The sequence below is a fragment of the Schistocerca piceifrons genome, chromosome 1, assembly GCF_021461385.2.
Source record: "Schistocerca piceifrons isolate TAMUIC-IGC-003096 chromosome 1, iqSchPice1.1, whole genome shotgun sequence".
NCBI classification, from domain to species: Eukaryota; Metazoa; Arthropoda; class Insecta; order Orthoptera; family Acrididae; genus Schistocerca; species Schistocerca piceifrons.
This window is the reverse complement of record NC_060138.1, coordinates 793649608-793672266: the sequence shown is the minus strand read 5'-3', so window position 1 is coordinate 793672266 and position 22659 is coordinate 793649608. Positions and strand designations below refer to the sequence as shown.

The following is a 22659-nucleotide window of genomic DNA, read 5'->3' as shown; positions in this document are numbered from 1 at the left end:
TTTGCTTTAAAATCATGAAAGTGTGTATTCTAAGAAGAATTGATCAACATGTTACAAGGTTATTAAAAATGATTGAAGCAGTTTTACAATTTTTCTGCACCTATATTATCTGACATTGTCGCAGGGCTTTGAACACACAGAAAGTTTTTCAAGTGCTCCATATGTATCCCCCTACTGATTCTGCAGATACCAAGTTGATTAGCAAGTTCTTCCCACATTTGGCTCAGCATGGCCCTGTCAATATGTTCAGAAGCACTATTGATGCTAACTCGCAGTTCTGGAAGGTTTGTTGGTAGAGAAGGTGTAACACTCAATCTTCCACGTAACTGCTCACAAAAAATAAAAAAATAAATAAATAAAATCAGAGAGCGTTAGGTTGGGTGAGTGTGGAGGCTGTGACTTGAATTGATGATCATCAATGGTGGCATGAATGGTCCATTTGTTTCTCAGTTTCCTGTTTAAGAATTCCTAAATATCATTTACCATGATGGAAGTGGGATGGAGCACTATCCTGTTGGTAGATGAAGTCTCCAATTATGGCATGAGCCAATTTTCCAGCATGCCCAGATACACATTGTGGTGTCACCGCCAGACACCACACTTGCTAGGTGGTAGTTTAAATCGGCCGCGGTCCATGTAGTACATGTCGGACCCGCGTGTCGCCACTGTGATCGCAGACCTAGCGCCACCACCAAGGCAGGTCTCGTGATACGAGAGTGGACTCGACCCCAGTTGTACGAGAACCAAGCTACCGCCCAGTTGTACGCGAACCTAGCTATCGCCCAGTTGTATGAAGCCTTTCTCTCTCATTAGCCGAGAGACAGAATAGCCATCAGAAGTTAATGGCTACGAACTAGCAAGGAGCCATTTGTATCAGTGCCTATAGCTTACTAGTATTCAAGAGCGATGTATTCCAAGGAATAAAGAAAAGATAAGTAAAAAGCATCTACATACTTTTCTTCTTATTCATTCATAAGTTCTCATGTTCCAGACTTCACGCCCGTCGGCGTGTGTGTGTACGCGTGCCTGCCTTTCTTTTGGCTACTACCGTGTGGCGTAACAGTCTTGTTACGTCACAACAGATTGGCGACGAGATAAAGAGTTTGTATTACTTCGTTTGTTTGCTTCATTGGCGCCGTTTTAAAGATTTCTGATTGCTTACATTTATTTGTGTCATGGCTGCGCCACATTCTCCAGATGTACTGTCCGAATTTTATCGCTTGCAGACTCAGCAGACGCAGGCGTTACTGGATGCCCTTGGACAGCTCGTCCAGGGTCAACGTACCATTCAAACCGATGCGGCCGCCGCCGCTTCTTCGCTACCGCTGCCACTGAACGCTGTTGCACCTCCCTTTCGACCATACGTGGCAGCCGATGAGACCTGGCAAGAGTGGTCTCGTCAGTTTGCATTTCACATGGCTGCCTACAGAATTCAAGGTAATGAGCGGCAGCCGTTTTTGCTTTCTTGTGTCGGTGTGTCCACATACCGTGTGATTGTGAAATTGTTTCCCCGCCGCGACGTAGCAACTTTGTCATACGAGGAAATTTTGTCTGCCTTGGATGCCTATTTCAAAGAAACAGTTAATGTGGTTGCAAAACGGTATACGTTTTTTCGTACAAAACGTACGGCCGGTCAAACTAATAGGGAGTGGGTAGCAACATTGCAAGGACTTACTAGGGACTGTGCCTTTGAATGTGACTGTGGTCTTTCTTATTCAGATACAATGGTGCGTGATGCAATTGCACAGAACGTTTCTGATGTTCGCATACGGGAGCAAATTTTGAAACTAGTTAATCCCTCCCTTCAACAAGTGATAGACATATTGGATAGACAGGACACACTGGACTGTGCTCAGGAATCTTTTGCAACTTCGCCAGCCGTGTGTAACATTAACCGGCCCGCTGGACGCGCGGCGCGGCCCGGTACCCGGGCCTCGCGCACGGACGCACTGCGACCGCCGCGTGCTACGCCAGGTGTGCCGCGCCAGCCCACAAATGCAGTGAAATCATGCCCGCGGTGTGCTACTAGACATTCGCGTGAACATTGCCCGTCACGCCAAGCTATTTGCTTTTTCTGCAATAAGAAAGGACATGTTCAAAGTGTTTGCCAGAAAAAGCTCAGATCAGACAATCACAATCATTCCAGGCCCTTTGCTTCGCGCCGGAATCGAACCAAGGACACTCAGGCTCGTGGACCTTCGCCTATGGACATTCATGTCGTTAATTCCACTTCGTCCAGTGACACTTTCTCTAACAGTGACTGTGATCGTCCCACAAAAACTATGCGTCGCCGTCGCCGGAAATCACGTCAATTAGCAAGTGATTCTGTACCAGTGTCTGTTCCAATTGCACAAAACAGTCGCTCTTGTCGTCAGCAAGACAATAAACTTTTTGTGGACTTAGACTTTGAAGGCCAAGTGTTACCATTCCAGCTCGATACCGGAGCTGCAGTTTCATTGCTCAATCACGACACGTACAAACAACTGGGCGCACCTCCGTTGCGTGCCGCAAATGTTAAGCTAACTACATATTCCGGACAGAAACTTCCTGTGTTAGGACAGTGCAGCCTTCTTGCAACATACAAGGGACAAACAAAACTTGTGTCATTTTACGTTCTTCGTTCTTCTTCTGCTGTGAATTTGTTTGGTCTAGATTTGTTTAAGTTGTTTAACATGTCTATTGTAAATCAGGTGCTATCAGTGAATCAGACTGTGCCTACAGACAGTGTTTCTCGCTTATGTGAAGAATTTGCAGATATTTTTGCACCGGGCTTAGGTTGCGCTAAAAACTATCAGGCACATTTAGAACTGAAGGTAAACGCGCAACCGAAATTTTTCAGGGCGCGCAATGTTCCCCACGCATTGCGTGATGAGGTCGCAAGAACGTTACACGATCTCGAATCGCAGGGTGTAATTGAACGTGTGCAAGCTTCTCTCTGGGCCTCACCCTTAGTCATTTTGCCAAAACCTTCCGGAAAATTGAGACTTTGCGTGGACTTCAAGGCCACAGTGAATCCACAGCTAGTGACTGCTACTTTTCCTTTGCCCCGCCCGGAAGATCTTTTTGCTAAACTGTGCCCGGGCAAATATTTTTCAAAGTTGGACCTAGCCGATGCGTACTTGCAAATACCGGTGGACGACGAATCCCAGCGCGTATTGGTGGTTAACACGCATCTTGGATTGTACCGCTTCAAAAGACTGCCTTTCGGGTGTGCATCCGCCCCTGCCTTGTTTCAGCAATATTTACAAACTATTTGTGCGTCGGTCCCTACTGCTGCAAACTATCTGGACGATATAGTGATCTCCGGACAGACAGAAGAAGAACATCTTGCGAATTTACGAACATTATTTCAGGTCTTGCGGCAAAATGGTCTTCGCTTGAGGAAGGACAAATGTGTGTTTTTTGCTCGTGACTTACCATACCTGGGACATGTCATTAATGCCCAAGGCATACATCCGAGTCCAGAGCACCTCCGTGCCATACAAGACTTGCCGTCCCCTAAAAATCTGAAACAGCTACAGAGTGTGTTGGGTAAAATTAATTATTACCATAAATATGTGCGCAATGCCTCTTCCATTTCAGCTCCGCTTCATCGCTTACGCCGTAAAGGTGTTCCGTTCGTCTGGACGCCGGAATGTGAACGCGCCTTTCGCCAGTTGAAATCGGCGTTGCTTTCTAATACTTGCCTTACGCCATTCGATCCCCAGAAACCCCTATTGTTGATGGTAGATGCATCGGATTTCGGGATCGGTGCTGTGCTTGCGCACAAAGTTGGCTCACATGATCGCCCTATTGCCTTTGCGTCCAAATTGCTCTCGTCTGCGCAAAGAAATTATTCACAGATAGAGAAAGAAGCTTTGGCTCTCGTGTTTGGTGTTACTAAGTTCCATGATTTCTTGTATGGTCGTCACTTTACCATCATCACAGACCACAAACCTTTGACATCGCTTTTTCATCCGTCCAAGCCTGTACCTCCACGTACAGCGCAGAAATTCATTCGCTGGTCTATTTTCCTCTCGCAGTACCGCTACGATATCTTGTATCGGTCCACTGCTAAGCACGGAAACGCCGATGCGTTGTCCCGTTTGCCTGTTGCTGAGGATAAAGCATTCGATTCTTCCGAACTTGCTTGCATGTTCATTGATTCGGAAACCGATGAAGTGGTCGAATCGTTTCCGATTGATTTTCGTCGTGTCGCTACAGCCACAGCTGCTGACCCTGTCCTTGCTACTGTTTTACGTTTTGTTGCTACGCAATGGCCTTTGTCAAAGTCTCGGATCGAGGATCCGTTGGTTCGCCGATTTTTTGCTCACAAGGAGAGACTTTTTGTTCGACGTGGTGTTTTGTTGTTGCGTTCTGATAATGATCAGTCCAGAGTCGTGGTCCCACGTTCGTTACAGTCCTCTGTTTTACGGCTTCTTCATCAAGGACATTGGGGTATAGTGCGAACGAAACAACTTGCTCGTCAGCACTGTACTTGGTTCGGAATCGATGCTGCGATTACGAATATGTGTTCTTCGTGCCCGGCGTGTGCCGAACAACAATCCGCACCGCCGCGGAAAGTCTTTGCGTGGCCGAAAGCCACTTCCCCTTGGCAACGCTTGCACATTGATTTTGCTGGTCCATTCTGGAATGCTCGATGGTTGGTTCTGGTCGACGCCTTCAGTAATTTTCCTTTTGTTGTCCGGATGTCTTCCACGACGTCCTCCGCCACCATCCAAGCGTTGTCTGCTATCTTTTGCATTGAAGGTCTTCCGCAGACTATTGTTTCCGACAATGGCCCACAATTCATGTCCGCAGAATTCCAGTCTTTCTGCCAGGCCAATGGTATTCAACATCTGACATCCGCGCCGTTTTCGCCTCAGTCCAACGGTGCCGCTGAACGATTGGTCCGGACTTTCAAGTCGCAGATGTTGAAATTGAAAGAGTCGCATTCTCGGGAGGACGCATTGTTGCTCTTTTTGTCTTCGTATCGCTCTCAGCCCCGAGATGGTCGCTCGCCGGCTGAGTTGCTCCACGGTCGTCCTCATCGCACCTTGATGTCTTTGCTGCATCCGCCGCATCAGGTTCCTGCGCAGCGGCGGACTCCTGCTTTTGCTCCAGGCGACGTTGTATTTTATCGCAACTATCGAGGTTCACGGCGTTGGCTCGAAGGGCGCATTCTTCGCTGCCTCGGCCGCGCGATGTATTTGGTTTTGGGGGCCTCTGGTGAGGTGCGTCGGCATCTCAATCAGCTGCGCCTCTGTCGTCGCTCGGGTTCTGCCGCTCCCCGTCTGCTTTCAGCGACGGTGCCGTCCGGTCAGCGCCCTGGGGACCCATCTACTGGCTCGCCTCATCCCCAGGTGTTACCGACGATGCCTTCCATTTTGCCCCATGGCGACGCGCCGCCGCCGCCGCAGCAGCAGCAGCAGCAGCAGCCGCCGCCGCCGCCGGCCGCATTCGACGCTTCGTTGCAGCCGCCAGGCGCCTCCCAGGGTCACGCGCCGCCGTTCGCTTCCCGTGACCAGCTGTCCTCCGCCATGGAACGCCCGCCCGCTCCGGACCACATGACGTCATCGCGCGTCGGCTACCCCGACGCAATGGACGTCGACCCTTCAGGACCTCCTGTCTCTTTACGGGCGCATACACCGCATGTTGACGTGCACCCTGGACTAGTTTTGCAGGCGTTTCCTAGCTCCCCTCGGACCGGATGGCCGGGTGCGGGTGGCACAGCCTCGCCTGTTGTTAGGCTCCCCACCTCATCGCATACGTCAACATGTGGTCCTCCCCACGGCGGGCGGAAGCCTTATTACACGACCGTTCGCCGATTTGCGGGGGAGGAATGTGGTGTCACCGCCAGACACCACACTTGCTAGGTGGTAGTTTAAATCGGCCGCGGTCCATGTAGTACATGTCGGACCCGCGTGTCGCCACTGTGATCGCAGACCTAGCGCCACCACCAAGGCAGGTCTCGTGATACGAGAGTGGACTCGACCCCAGTTGTACGAGAACCAAGCTACCGCCCAGTTGTACGCGAACCTAGCTATCGCCCAGTTGTATGAAGCCTTTCTCTCTCATTAGCCGAGAGACAGAATAGCCATCAGAAGTTAATGGCTACGAACTAGCAAGGAGCCATTTGTATCAGTGCCTATAGCTTACTAGTATTCAAGAGCGATGTATTCCAAGGAATAAAGAAAAGATAAGTAAAAAGCATCTACATACTTTTCTTCTTATTCATTCATAAGTTCTCATGTTCCAGACTTCACGCCCGTCGGCGTGTGTGTGTACGCGTGCCTGCCTTTCTTTTGGCTACTACCGTGTGGCGTAACAGTCTTGTTACGTCACAACACACATGTCTTGTAATTGTCTTTTCACACACGGTCAACTGTTTCTTCATACACTGCAGGCTGATCCATTGATTTCCCATTGCAGAGCCATCCTGATGCGTAAAACTGTGCATACCATCACCGAATGGAGATGGGGTTGCTGGATCTTTGTTGAACTCTGTTCTGAAGTGTCACTGCACTGTTATGACAAACTGATGTGAATCCATTTCAAGCACAACATATGCTTTCTTGCCATGTGTCTTCATCTTGCCTAACTGCTCACTGCTGTGCTCTCATAGCAGAAATCTGAAGTGTCAAGGCTTGTAGCAATTCAAAACTTTTTGAGTTTTACTTTATGTGTGTTTATTTTATCATGATATGTCAGTTAATGAAGCTACAGTGAATTTATGAAATTGCTTCAGTTATTTATGATAACCTTGTACGTTAATGCAGAAAATGAAGTGTCTGAATACTGAAAGACACATGGGACAGGTGGAGAATCAGGAACTGCAAAAGTAGGACAGAGACAAGACAGTAATAAATTAGTGAGCAGTAATAAATTAGTTACTAGATGTTAATGCAGAAAATGAAGTCTCTGAATACTGGTAGACACATGGGACAGGTGGAGAATGAAGAACTGTAAAAGTAGGACAGAGACAAGTATGACTGGAGAAGTGGAAATAAGTATTAAAGAAAGAAATAAAGAATCTAAATACCAGCTACCAGCTGTAGCCCATCAAGGCCATTCAGTACTGACTGGCCACCATGTCATCCTCTCTAATGGTGAAATTCAGATGCTGATGGTGGGACATGTGGTCAGCACACCACGCTCCCCTCTGTTGTCAGTTCCCCAAATCTTGGTGCCACCACTTCTCATTGAAGTAGCTCCTCGTCATGAGTCTGAGTGGTCCCTGTTACAGTTTTCCCACCAAAAGAAATCCCTCACAGTACAGGGAATTGAACCTGGGTGCTCTGCGCAGACAGACATGCTGTTGACGTAGCTATAGGGGTGGACTAAAAAATCATAATGTAAATGAGAAATATAGAAATGATGAAAGAAGACAAGCAGTGAAGCCAGGAGGAAGGGTAGTATGGGTTGTTATGTGGATGACTGATAAATTAGTAGCAGGAGACCAGTTGTTAAACCTTATGACACTGCTTAGATACAGAAGCAGGAAGATTGTCAGAGTAATGTGAAATGGTAGTATGAATGATCTTTATGTTTTCTACACACAATTTTCCATGACAGTGGGGTTTATTCAACAGTCTGCTCTGAAAATTTTGTGTTATTGTATTAGCTGTCATGCAAGATACATACTTCAGCCTCTTATTAATAAACCTTTTACTGATTTAAGAGTGTATATATTCATTAGCAACTGCTTGTTTTCTTTTTTTTTTGTTGCTAAATACTTGAATATCATGGAAAGAAAGAGCTATCAAAATGTTCCTATCACTTATCAGCTCATCACTCATAATTTTAATAAGATACATTGTTATGAAAGAATCCTCTGTAAATATGAACTTAGTAATTACAATGGTACATACTAATAACAAACATTAATATGTTGTAAGTGAATAAACACTTTAGATCAAAGGTGTACAGACTTGCTAGTCCTGTCGGCTGCAAACCCTTCATTATGACTACATGTAAGTGCTGATAGAGAGAGAGAGAGAGAGAGAGAGAGAGAGAGAGAGAGAGTCCCACATATGGCTTTGCAGCTACAGATCTTACCTTCTTTACTTCTTGTTGGTAACTGTTTTTCTCTGATTTTAAGCTTCTTCTAGCCATTATGTTTTCCTCTGTTTACCTCTTTTACTGGGTAAGAGAGTGCAGTGTTTGGCCATAGTAAATGAGATCTACTTGCGCTCCATTAATAATGCTTCATTGTTCCATGGTTTCCTGTAATCATTTCATTAAATGATTTTGCTTTCAATAAGGCTGTGTGGAGCTCCTGCATCCACACTCCACCAACGGAATTAGTTGTTTATTCCCAGACGCTTAGCACCAGGACTGTAGCAAGTGGGTGGTTGGGAAGGGTAAGGAGGGGGGGTGAGAGGAAGGGACTTTACATCCATAACCTTCCAGTTTCAATTATGTAACAATATTATGAAAAGAAAAGTTACCACTCACCATATAGCGGAGATGCTGAATCTGCAACATCAAAAAGACTGTCACAAATAAAGCTTTCGGCCTGCAAGGCCTTCGTCAAAAATAGATGTGACACACACGCACACACACACACACACACACACACACACACACACACACACACACACACACACACACACACACAACTAACTGCAGTCTCAGGCAACTGTAGCCACAGTGTGAGCAGCAGATCCAGTGCATGATGGGAATGTGGACTGGATGGGGGTAAGGAGTGGGCTGGGGGTGGGGAGGGGGAGGAATAGTAGGGTAGAGGTGGTGGACAGTGCAGTGCTGCAGGGGAGCGCACAGGGATGAGGTGGAGAGAGGATGGGGCAGCTATGTTCAGTCGTAAGGTTAGACAATGGGAAGGGAAGAGGTGGGGAGGGGGGGTGTGGCAGAGAAGAAAAGAAGTAAAAAGACTGGATGCGATGGAGGAATAAGGGCTGTATAGTGCTGGAATGGGAACAGGGAGGCTGGATAAGTGATGACAATGACTAACAAAGGTTGAGATCAGGAGTGATACAGTAATGTAGGATATATTGCAGGGATAGTTCCCACTTGTGCAGTTCAGAAAAGCTGGTGTTGGTGGGAAGGATCCATATGGCACAGGCTGTGAAGCAGTCATTGAAATGAAGGATGTCCTGTTTGGCAGCATGTTCAGCAACGGGATAGTCCTTTTGTTTCTTGGCCACAGTTTGTTCGTGGCCATTCATGCAGACAGGCAGCTTGTTGATTGTCATGCCCACATAGAAAGCAACACAGTGGTTGCAGCTTTGTTTGTAGACCACACGACTGGTTTCACAGATAACCCTGCCTTTGATGGGGTAGGTGATGTTGGTGACTGGACTGGTGTAGATGGTAGTGGAAGGATGTATGGGACAGGTCTTGCATCTAGGTCTATTACAGGGGTATCAGCCATGAGATAAGGGGCTGGGAACAGGGGCTATGTAGGGATGGATGAATATATTGCGTAGTTTCAGTGGACAGTGGAATACCACTGTGGAAGGGGTGGAAAGGACAGTGGCAGGACATTTCTCATTTCAGGGCTCAACTAGAGGTAGTCGAAATCCTGGTGGAGAATGTAATTCAGTTGCTCCAGTCCTGGGAGGTACTGAGTTATGAGGGGAATGCTCCTCTGTGGCCGGATGGTGGGACTTTGTGAGGTGGTGGGAGACTGGAAAGATAAGGCACAGGAGATTGGTTTTTGTACAAGTTTGGGAGGATAATTACGGCCAGTGTAGGCTTCAGTGAGACCCTTGGCATATTTTGAGCATGACCACTCGTCACTGCAGATGCGATGAGCATGGGTGGCTAGGTTGTATGGAAGGGACTTCTTGGTATGGAATGGGTGGCAGCTGTCAAAGTGGAGGTATTGCTGGTGGTTAGTAGGTTTGATATGGACGGAGGTACCAATGTAGCCATCTTTGAGGTGGAGGTCAAGATCTAGGAAGATGGCTTGCTGGGTTGAGTAGGACCAGGTGGAGCAAATGGAGGAGAAGTTGTTAAGGTTCTGGAGGAATGTGGATAGGGTGTCCTCACCCTCGATCCAGATCGCAAAGATGTCATCAGTGAATCCGAACCAGGTGAGGAGTTTAGAATTCTGGATATATCGGAAGGATTCCTCTAGATAGACCGTGAATCGATTGGCATAGGATGGTGCCATGTGGGTGCCCAGATTTGTTTGTAGGCAATACCTTTCAAAGAAGAAGTAATTGTGGGTGAGGATATAGTTGGTCATTGTGACTGGGAAGGAGGTTGTTGGTTTGGAATCCATCAGCCATTGGGGAAGGTAGTGTTCAGTAACAGTAAGGCCATGGGCATTAGATATGTTAGTGGAAAGGGAGGTGGTATCAGTAGTGACAAGCAGGGTACTGTGTGCTAAAGGGACAGGAACTGTGGAGAGTCAGTGGAGGAAATAGTTGGCATCTCTTATATAGAACAGTAGGATCCATGTAATAGGTTGAAGGTCTTGGTCTAAGAAAGTAGAGATTGTCTCAGTGGGGGCACAGTAATCGGCCACAATGGGGCGTCCTAGGTGGTTGGGTTTATGGACTTTAGGAAGCATGTAGAAGGTAGGACTGTGGGGAGTGGTAGGGGTGAACAGAGAGATGGACTCCAGGGAGAGGTTCTGGGATGGGACTAAGGATTTAAGTAGTGACTGGAGATCCTGCTGGATTTCTGGAATGGGGTCACTGTGGCAAGGTTTGTAGGTGGATGTATGTGATAGTTGGCAGAGTCCTTCTGCCAGGCAATCGATGCTGTTCAAAATGACAGTGGTGGATTCTTTGTCTGCAGGTAAGATTATAAGGTCAGGATCAGTTTTTAGATGGTGTACTGATGATCTTTTTGTGGAGGTAAGTGTGGTTTGCATGTTGTGGGTTTTGGGGAATGATGGTGGGGCAAGGTTCGAGGTTAAGAAATTCTGGAAAGTTAATAGGGGGTGATTTGGCGGCAGTGGCGGTGGATCATGGTTGGGTGGAGGATTGAACTGAGTTAGGCAGGGTTCAACATTGGGCTTTGATTGAATCTGATTGGTAGGGTTGGTGGCAAAAAAGTGTCTCCTCCGTAGGGACCAGGAGAAGGAGAGAAGGTCTTTAACAATTTGTGCATGATTGAAGTTGGGAGTGGGGCAAAAGGTGAGCCCTTTGGAAAGGGCTGATATTTCTATGGGGCTAATGCTCTTAGGGGAAAGTTTTCATCACACTCAGTCTTTTTACTTCCCTTCTTTTCCACCACTCCCCTCTCCCCATCACTGCCTTGCCCTCTGTATAACCTCCCAACTGCACATAGTTGCCCTATCCTATCTCCACTTCATCCCTGCACGCTCTCCAGCAACAATTCACTGTCTGCGGCCGTACCCTACTATTCCTCCCCATCCATGCCCCAGGCTCCTCCGTACTCCCACCCAGTCGCCACTCCCATCACACGCTGTTGCTGCTGCTGGCAATGTGGCTGCAGTTGCCTGAGACTGCAGTCATGTGTATGTGAGTTACGTTTGCGTGCGTGCGTGCGTGTGTGTGTGTGTGTGTGTGTGTGTGTGTGTGTATTTTTGACAAAGGCCTTACCGGCCCAAAGCTGTATTTGAGACAGTCTTTTTGTTGTGCCTATCTACGACTTAGCATCTGCTATATGGTGAGTGGCAACTTTCCTTTTCATAATATTGTTACATTCTATCCTGAATTTTCCATTGTTCAATTTCAGTTACGATTTTTTCTTGTTTCCATCTTAAATTTTTCATTATCTTCGAACAGTTGCTATTAACTACTGCTCCCTTATTTACTAATATGAATATCTTTAATCTTAATTTTTTCGTGAGTAACAAACTTTTAACTCTAATGAACTGACGCTTTCCACTATGTAATTCTCCCAGTTGTGTTAATGTTGCTGCGTCATAAAGTTTGTTTGACCTCTGCTTAAGATAGTATTACTACTCATGGCACATATTGGTTGAAAGCACCGACGATGGCTGTTAATCAGTTGAAATCGATTTGCAAAAGTGAATAAATAAAACATGATTTTGTGACTGGTTGCTGCATATTTGGTAATTTTATGGTTTACGGTCGCTGCACAACTTGGGAACCACATGGAGCCCACCATTCATTGCATCAGCAAAGCGGGAAAGTTGACCAAGTAAGATGCACGACATGTGATTCCTTACCAATTTTGAGAACAGAATAAAAATTTCACAGACACTACTTTTCACCACGCCCTTATATATCCCTACTATAAACGCACAGTGTAACATCTTATATGTAGTAAGACTCTTGGGCTTGTATATGAGTACCAAATAAAGTGCCACAAAATTCTTACAGTGAAAATTCTGTTATTGCAGATTAGTGACCTCAACAGCCTTATGGAGCTTGAGACAAAACTGAAAAACAAAGGGATTCATCACAAGACATGGATAGAACAGCCAGAAAATGAAGCTACATGTCTTGTTGTCAAGCCTTACCCAAAAGAGGACGTAGCAGAATTTTTTAAGGATTTGAAACTGTTTAATAAAAAGGTAAAATAAAATATATGTCATTGTTTTGCAAGTGACATCTGTTGTTTCATACAGAACACTTTTCTCTCATGTTCCACTCCCGTAAAATTCCTTCTTACAAATTAATACTAACAAGGGAACCTCCCCATCGCACCCCCCTCAGATTTAGTTATAAGTTGGCGCAGTGGATAGGCCTTGAAAAACTGAACACAGATCAATTGAGAAAACAGGAAGAAGTTGTGTGGAACTGAGAAAAAATAAGCAAAATATACAAACTGAGTAGTTCATGGGAAGATAGGTAACATCAAGGACGCTGGGACAGCAGGAGCTCCGTGGTCTCGTGGTAACGTGAGCAGCTGCGGAACGAAAGGTCCTTGGTTCAAATCTTCAATCAAGTGAAAATTTTAATTTTTTATTTCCAGTTTATGTGACAAACTCTTATGTTTTCATCACTTTTTTGGGAGTAATTATCACATCCACAAGAAAACCTAAATCGGGCAAGGTAGAAGAGTCTTTTTACCCATTCGCCAAGTGTACAAGTTAGGTCGGTCGACAACATATTCCTGTCATGTGACGCACATGCCGTCACCAGTGTCGTATAGAATATATCAGATGTGTTTTCCTGTGGAGGAATCGGTTGACCTATGACCTTGTGATCAAATGTTTTCCGTTCCCATTGGAGAGGCACGTCCTTTCGTCTACTAATCGCACGGTTTTGCGATGCGGTCGCAAAACACAGACACTAAACTTATTACAGTGAACAGAGACGTCAATGAACGGACGGACAGATAATAACTATGCAAAAATAAAGAAAGTAAAATTTTCACTTGTGGGAAGACTTGAACCAAGGACCTCTGACCTCTTCATCTGCAGCTGCTCACGCTACCACGAGACCACGGCGCTCCTGAACCCACGAACTCCGTAATGTTGCATATGTGACCCATGGACTACTCAGTTTGTATATTTTGCTTATTTTTTCGCAGTTCCACACAACTTCTTCCTGTTTTCTCAATTGATCTGTGTTCGGTTTATCAAGGCCTATCCACTGTGCCAAGTTATAACTAAATCTGAGGGGGGTGCGATGGGGAGGTTCCCTTGTAAGTGAACCTCTAATATTTCTGTTTACTGGCATATTGTGTGTGTGTGTGTGCGTGTGTGTGTGTGTGTGTGTGTGTGTGTGTGTGTGCGCGTGCACGTGTGCGTGTATACTATATTTGCTTAGTGTAACAGTGCATATTTATTTTTGATGAAACATAATATGAATAAGAACGCACAAACACCAAACACTTAATTAACCACCTCTCTGGTTCCAGTAGAAACAGTGAATAACATCTCATCTAATATATGTATTCATAACTGTGAACCAGTATGAAACTATTTTACTCTTGGAAGAATATCTGCTGTTGATAATTTAGGACATGTTACTGTGACCTGATCTGAGACTCGAATCTAGACACTTGCCTTTCGGAGACAGCCCTTTCAGGTTTTGTCACAGGTGACAATGCTATTAACATTAGCAGATGCGTCATTAAAAATGATGGAGATCTAGTATGTCATCTGCACCTTGTCAATGAGTCTGATGACTGTGAAGAAGAAATCTTCTTCAGTTGCCTGTTGCCATGCACATCTTTGTAGATGTCAACTAGAGGTGTAGACCAACCCAAGAACTCTTCTGGCCAGTGGTATAATGTACAGTTCATTAACTTCTGTACTGCAGCAATATTCCCTTCATTGATAGATGGATACCTTTCAATCATTTTAAAGCAGATATCAGAATCTGAAAGGAGCATGCTTTAGGATTGTTCACAATTACATCTTGGCGTCATAATTACATCTTGGCATTGGAGTGGCTTCCATGCACCATGGGTGCAACCACAACTGAGGGTATCTGTGGAGAGGCCAGACAAATTGGTGTTTCCTGAAGAAGGATGGTGGCCTTATCAGTTGTTGCAGGAGTGACAGTTTGGTTGATTAACTGATCTGGTCTTGTAACATTAGCCAGTATGGCACTGGTAAGTTGGTACTGCGAATAGCTGAGAACAAAGGAAAACTATAGTCATTGCATTTCCTGAGGGCATGCATCTCTACTATATGGTTGTGTGGTGGTGGCAACCTTTGGATAAAAATTCAGATCTCCATGTGGGAACTGCTCAGGATGAACAGGAGTTCTGGTCAGGTGAGTACAGGGTGATAAGTACAAAATCAATTAGGGTTACTGCGGGAGACTGTAATGAATAACAAAACAGGAATGTAGGCTTTTATGAGCAACATAGTGAAAACATTATCATAGCTAGGATGTAGACATGAAGCCAACACCCACCACAGTAGTACAAGTTAATATGTCAACTAGCTCCTCAGATGATGAAGATGTTGAAAGAATATATGATGAGATAAAAGAAATTATTCAGTTAGTTAAGGGAGAGTAAAGTTTAATTGTGGTGGGGGATTGTAATTTTATAACAGGAAAGGAAGGAGCGGGGAAAATTAGTAGGAAACCATGGATTGAGGGAAAGGAATGAAAGAGAAAGCTGTCTGGTAGAATTTTGCACATAGTTTAAAAATCATGAAAGATGGTTCTGTATGTGGAAAAGACATGGAGACAAGGGGAGGTTTGAAATAGATTTCATAATGGTAAGATGGAGTTTCTGAAGGTAGGTTTTAGAATGCAATGCATTTTCAGGGGCAAATTTGGATTCCAGCCATAATTTATTTGGTATGAACAACAGATTACAACAGAAGAAACTGCAGAAAGGTAGTACATTAAGGATCTGGAAGCAGAATAAATTGAAAGAATGTGAGTTTGTTGAGAGTTTCAAAGTGAGCCTTAAGCAATGATTGACTGAAATAGGGTAAGGAGCACAATAGAAAACAAATCAATCAACTTAAGAGAAGAAGTAGTGAAGTCAGCAGAACATCAGATAAGCAAAAAGACAAAGCCCAGTAAAAATCCTTTGATAATACACAAGATATTGAGTCTAATTGCTGGAAGGAGAAAATGTAAAAATGCAGAGAGTGAAGTGGGTTAAAGGAAATACAGATGTGTCATAACCTGACGTGGATCACAACATATGTAGTCTGAATCTCACAATAATATTGGAGGCAACATGCAATTTGAGGTCATCCATCTCAGGCACGTGAGTGGCTTTGTGCAGAGGGTGAGACAGAAATGGAGTCAAGCTAAAATTTTTCAGATCTCTGTGGTTGGAGACAGCACAAATTGGTTCAGATGTCAGGTTGAGGAGGTAGATATGGTGTTACTTAAAGTTAAGACATTGCAGATGGCATTCAACAGAATTATTGGGATCCTTTGAATGTCTAGCCATGACTATCCCAACCAGTGTGTGAGATACATAAGATAGGCAAAATACCCACACACTTAAAGAAGAATGTAATAATTCCAGTTTCAAAAGAGGCGGTGCTGACATGCCTGAAAATTACTGAACCATCGGATTAATAAGCCATGCTTGCAAAATACTGGCACAAATTATTTACAGAAAAATGTAAAAACTTGTAGAAACTGTCCTCGGGGAAGAACAGCTCAGATCCTGGAGAAATGTAGAAACAGGTGCGCCAATACTCACTATATGACTAGGTTAAGAAGATAGCTAGTTAAAAAAAGACAAATTTAACTTTCTGTCATTTGTAAATTTAAATAAAGCTGTTGGCAATGATGACTGGAATACATAATTTCAAATTCTGAAAATAGCAGGGATAAAATACAGTGAGTGAAAGGCTATTTATAACTTGTATGGAAACCAGACTGCAGTTATAAGAGTTGAAGAACATGAAAGGGAAGCTGTGGTTGAGGAGAGAGTCAGAGTGGGCTGTAGCATGACACTGATGTTATTCGATCTGTGCACTGACCAAGCAGTAAAGGAAAACAAGGAAAAATTTTGAGAGGAAATTAAAGTCCAGGGAGAAGAAATAAAAAAAATTGCTAATGACACTTTTCTTCTGTCGGAGACAGCAAAGGACTTGGAGCACAATTGAATGGCAATGATAATGTTTTGAAAAGATGTTATAAGCTGACCAGTAACAAAAGTTAAATGATGATAATGGAATATAATGAAATTAAATGAGGTGACAGTGATGAAATTTTATTAGGAACTAAGACACTAAGATTAGTAGACAACTTTTGCTGTTAGGGCAACAAAATAACTGATGATGGGAAAAGTTGAGCGGATATGAACTGTGGACTGGTAATAACAGGAAAAGTATTTCTGAAAAGAAAAGGACTTTGTCAACATCTAACGTAAATTTAAGTATTAGGATGTCTTTGCTGAAGGTATTTGTCATCAGAGTAGCCTTGTAAGGTTGTGAGACATGGACAATAAGCAGTTTGGACAAGAAGTGAATTGAAGCTTTTGGTATTTGATGGTACAAGAGAATGTTAAAGGTTAAATGGGTAGACTGAGTAACTAAAGAAGAGATACTGAATCATATTGGGTAAAAATAAGTTTATGGCATAACTTGAGTAAAAGAAGGTATCAGTTGATAGGAAACTCCCTGAAAGTTTCGTGTTATCAGACTATTTGTTGATTAACATGTAACAAATAATTGTTAGAAATCAAAGAAAATTTTCTGTAGTTTGCACCAAAGAAATTTATTTTGTGCCCACTTCAGTCTCTGTCTACCATTCTTCCACTGTTGTATTTTCTCTCGTGTTAGTGTTTACCAACTGAAAGAATGGTCTATGTTGTACTGAGGTTGTGGTTGGCATATTATAGAATTCTAAAAGTTTGTCAGCATTTTTGAGGAGTATCTCGTGAAGGCAACAAATAATGGAAGAAAGATTAATATTTCATGTCTCATCAGTTCGGAGATCATTATGGAGGTGGTGCACTTGCTTTAATTGGAAGCCGAATGGAATCAAAAGCTCCTAAACCAAACTGAGAGTTATTTTTGGGTAGTACCAATTCTTTCTTTTCCATATTTTCTGCTTCTTGCTGATTATGTCAACACCAACAACCACAACTACCTCCTCTACAGGAAATGTAGTGCGAAGTAGCTCTACAAACAGTATATTGTCATGTGGTAGTCCAGCAACTGTGTGACACATAAGCTGCACTGAACAGTTCTTCAGTTTTGCGTACTGATCACTGGCTACAGTAAGCTGCCCACTGCAAACAGATGCTTGACCTCCTGTGTCAAGAGGGTCGCACCAACCCACAGTTCCTGCAAACTAAAGGAAGATGTGACCAACAACCAACTTTCTGCTGATCACAAATACAAACAAATGCACAGATACTTAATATTCCTTTAGTACTAGATCTGTGTTGTTTATCAGTCATGACTGGTCCAGCTGTGTCAAAGTACACCATTTATCATGTTATAAAAAAGAAAGTTATTTACAAAAATTTTATTCTATAATACATGAATAAAATTGTTTACTGAAAGTACCTAACTGAGTAACTTCTGAAAAATGCCCAACTATGTACAGAGTGTCTGAAAAGAAAGCTTGTATTTGATGTGTCAAAATAAAAGAAAGGTTGAAGTCTATCAACAAAATCTATCCAGCACGCCTTTGGCACTCGTTTAAATGATGAACAAAATTTTGCATGACGGCTTGGTATGTAGACACTGGGATGGCTGCCACTTCGCTATGGATATTTTCTTTAAGTTGCTCCAGAGATGCCAGATTACTGACACGCACTTTAGATTTGACATATTCCCATTGGAAAAAATCCATGGTACCCAAATCTGGACTCTGTGCGTGATAATTTATGTCAGGCCTTCTGGAGATCAGTTTGACAGGGAAAATTTCACAAACTCACAGTATAGATGCATTGGACATGTGCTGTGGCTCTATCTTGTTGAAACCATGTCTTTTAGTTATAACTATGAAAATTTTGCAATTCAGACACCTAGAAGTCATTTAACATTGACACATAATGTTCCAAATTCACTGTAGCTGCAGAACTGCTCTTGTCCTTGAAAAAGTATGAGCCAATTATTCCTCGAGCTGGCACTGCAGTCCGTACAGTAACTCTTGGTGAATGAAGTACTTTCTCATGCTTCTATTTAGGATTCATGGCGCTCCAGTAGTGACAATTTTGCTTATTGACATGACAGTTCCGGTGAAAATGTGTCTCATCAAAACACAAGGTGTTGTTAAATGAAGAGCACTCACTCACATCATTGACGAACTGAAGCCTTTGTCTGGCTTCCTTATGCTTTAATTCTTGCACAATTGAATTTTTTAAGGATGCAGTTCAAAGTCTTTGCAGAATTTGATGCAGTGATGATCTATGCACATTTAAAGATTTACGGTGGCTTGTGGAGTATCTATTTAGATGTAGATGTTAGGATTGTCACGAACAGACTAATTTAGACTCTCCATGGATCTTCCCTTTCTTGATGACCTTGGTCAGCCAGATTTCAGTTTGGCCAGTGTTCAACTGGTCTCCTCAATCTTTCAATCTTTTTGATTCATTTTGGGGTAAGGAGAACACTTGGAGAATCACTTACATTATGCAATCTGTGATCACTGCAAAAATTTCCTCTGTGCTACAGCCACCGAATAATCGTTGCCGGCCGGAGTGGCCGTGCGGTTCTAGGTGCTACAGTCTGGAGCCGAGCGACCGCTACGGTCGCAGGTTCGAATCCTGCCTCGGGCATGGATGTGTGTGATGTCCTTAGGTTAGTTAGGTTTAATTAGTTCTAAGTTCTAGGTGACTGATGACCTTAGAAGTTAAGTCGCATAGTGCTCAGAGCCATTTGAACCATTTGAATAATCGTTTTTGTAAAATTCTTGCATGCAAAATCCATGGTCCACTGTGGAGGAGCACTCCACATTAACTGAATTCCTAAAGGCCAAATAAGCAATAAACGTAACCCCCACCCCCTCCTCTGATTTGTTGCAAGAGAGCTTTTAAAATATAAGTTTTCTTTTGTGACTGGCTGTGTGATGGGTGCTGTTTCAAGTCCTGTGGCATTTTCCTTCTGAATAATCGTGCCGGTGGACATTGCACTTATCAAGGCAGTGTGTTCCAGACAGTCAACGTCTTAGCATGTCTATGTTTCTTGTGTTGTGGATGTTATATGAGAGTCATTTCAGAAGTTCTGCACACTGTACATGTACAACGGATACAGTGACATGATCAAGTTTAAATTCATGTCAGTTGTGTGTGAGACCTTAGTCATCATGGTTGTATATGTGTTTTCTGGTTTACGTGATTGTGTTGTGAGTAGCTCAGTTTTAAAATCGAAGTTGAACCCGAGTTAAGTCGGATAACACATAGTGCATAGTGATCAGTGTTCCTACATCAAAATTGAATCCCTACATGGAAAGATCCCAATGGAAACTGACTTTTAGAAAAAAGTGTTGGAATAGTGTATTGGATCATAGCACAGTACCACAGTGGTCTGCCCACTTCTGTGAAGTTAAGGTAAGCCCCAAGGACAACCCAAGTAGTGGAAGGCCATCAACTGCAACAGACTGCATCTCTCAGGTTATAGTTAATGTCATTTTGAGAAAGAATTTGCAAAAAACATGTGAGGAAACTGCGTATGAGGCCAGAATATCTGTCACTTATTTTTACATAACTGAAAAGTTAAAGATGAGAAAAATTGCTGCTAGATGGGTTCCACATGATCTGAGTGAAGAAGAAAGCAGGTTGCAAAAGAATCACAGAAGAATTGCTTGAGCATTACTGAACAGAAGGAGAGCAATTTCTGATAAGGATTGTTCTACTTGATGAAACAGGATACGAATTTTGAACCAGAAAACAAGTCACAATGGGAAAGTTCCAACTCTCCACACCTGAAGCATTCCCCTACTGATAGTTAAAGGTGAAACTGATAATGATCTTTACATATTACATGAGTGGAGTCATAGCTACAAATAGAGTAGCCCAGGAGCATCTGTAATAGACACATGCTCCAAGCTGTTTGTGCAAAATGTTTTGCACCTGAAATTTTGTCAAAGAAAGCTTGACAAGCTGCAGCTGGTGTCCTCATTTAGCATGATAATGAAGACCACATATGGCGCTACCAGTGATAGAAATGCTCAATAAATATTGATGGAAAATACTTCCCTAACCACGACACAGTCCTGATATGCACCCCGCATAGTTTGATTGTTTCCCAAATTGAAGAAAAACATCTGTGGAGAATGTTTTGATACAATCAGTGAGACTTTCAGTGTGGTGACCCGAGTAATCAGACAGCTCAACAGTGAAGGTGCTCCATTCAGAGTACAGAAGTTGCCAAAACTTTGGGAAGCTGTGACACACAAGAATGAAGATCATACAGAAGATCTCTAAAGCTATTTTGTAAAATAAATTAGTTTCTTCAGTTCTAGTTTACAGTGTGCAGGCCCTTGTAATTATGTATTTATTTCATCATGCTAAAAGCCCCTTGGTATTGTATTACATTGATAGGGAAAAAAAAACGTACTGACTGAAAAAGCTCATCAATCATAACTGAGTGAATATGGGCTTGCATTGCTCCAGCCTTTTGCTTAATGTGATAATCCTGACAACTTTTTTGTAGTATTAACATGTCCTTGAAACCTGCAGTGTTTCCTCATAACTGTAGGCTACAACTGATGTGGCTATAAAACAGTGCATAATACACTGTTGTAAGGAACTGGTAAGTTAATGCATTCTTTAGTCTCCTTCGAAGGCATAGCAAAAGAGAGAGCTTGGGGCACACGTACATGGTGTGCTAGTTCATTGATAATTCCCTGTCAATCATGAAGTCCAGCGGTTTGAAAGCCTCCATTTTATTCTGGCACCCATTTTTATGCAGCTGCATGTCAGATGGCATGTTTTTTCTTCATTCATTTTCATTTTATTTTTGATGAAACACAATTTAATGTTTTTAGAGAGCACTTCTGCTAGTAGTACAGCTTGTGAAACAGTGTTTTCTTTGGGAAAAATGGGTAGCGTCATCAGCAAACTGTAATATGTGGTTGATATGACCTATATAATTGACATTCACAAGGAACAGAGAAGTCTTGTCACGGATCTGTGGGTTATGCCATGTTCTAATTTTTGTGCTCCATGGAGTGACATCACCAGCATTTATATACATGAAATGTATTCACAGTTATGAACATGGACAACCATCAGCTGTATAATGGAATGATGACAATGAAAATTTGTGCCATACCAAGACTTGAACATGGATTTCCCGCTTATTGCAAGTGATCGTCATACCATTTGGCTATCTGCCATATGTTGTCAGCCGGAGACATTTTACTTTAAAGGTGGGTAAATATGATATTGCAGTGCCTGTAATATTCGAAAGCATGATGCAATGTTCCTTTGAGTCCCAGTCCGGCCAAATTCTCAGAAGCAACATTCCATTATATAGCTGATGGTTGTCAGAATTCGCAACTGCAATTACATTTCCTATATTTCATAATGGATGTAGTTGCTGCAGTGCTGTTCCTTCGGAATTCATGCATGATGAACATTGCATCGTAATCTGGAATGACACAGGCACTGCAGTATTGTGTGACCTACCTTTTGTTTTCAAGACAAGATTGAAGAGTTGCCAGAACAATATGTCCAGTACCATAATCCTTTAGCTTACTAGACAGTACTTGTATGATTTACAGTCAAATGCTTTGCTGAGCTCATAGTGTGTCACTGTCCCTCTTTCTCTGTCTTCAAATCCCTGCCTCATTTTTGTAATTAAGTCCAGTGCTACTGTAACCGTCAACTTTCCTTTGCAAAAACTGTTCTGCATGTCCCCGAAGAGTTCACTGTCTTCAAAGTAGCCTATTACCTGGTATTTCATTACAGACTCTATAACTTTAGCTAAAACAGGAATTATGAAACTGGGCCAAAAACTGGACACTTCACATGGTCACCTATTTAGAGACACTGCAACAATTTCTTATTCTGATGACTTCCATTATTGCAAATGTGGTTTCATCTACTATTGAATTACAAAGAAAATTAGTTGAAACTCAGACGTTATTTCTTCACATACATCTACTCTCTCACATACAAACACTTCAGACTATGCATTTGTTACTAATACTGTATACAACAATTCAGCTCTGTAAAAAGATTGTCTCTTGTTTTGACTGTCCAAAGTGACTTGCATACTGCTAATTGTTTGTTGAGCTTGTTATTAAGCATTGTTGGTGTCAGCGATATTAAATGGTGACATGAAATTTGGAGTTAATGTTAAAAAATTAACATTCAGAAAATGAAACATAGAAATTATGTTAATCAGTCATTGGCTATTACCTAATCACACCTAAT

The 22659-nt window shown here is 43.0% G+C and overlaps 1 protein-coding gene across 4 annotated transcripts in view; it reads left to right on the top strand.

The window, feature by feature from the left end:
* Nucleotides 1-22442, top strand: part of LOC124713425 (putative peptidyl-tRNA hydrolase PTRHD1) — a 45417-nt gene extending 22975 nt beyond the window's left edge. For 3 of the 4 annotated variants that reach the window (XM_047242946.1, XM_047242947.1, XM_047242948.1), the window contains one exon: nucleotides 12287-12495. In XM_047242946.1, coding sequence (XP_047098902.1) covers nucleotides 12287-12469 — 183 coding nt within the window. In that variant the 3' untranslated portion in view covers nucleotides 12470-12495. Of the gene's footprint in view, nucleotides 1-12286; nucleotides 12496-21490 lie in introns of those variants that run through there. The other variant, XM_047242949.1, reaches the window with a different exon arrangement.
* Nucleotides 22443-22659: the final 217 nt, after the last annotated feature.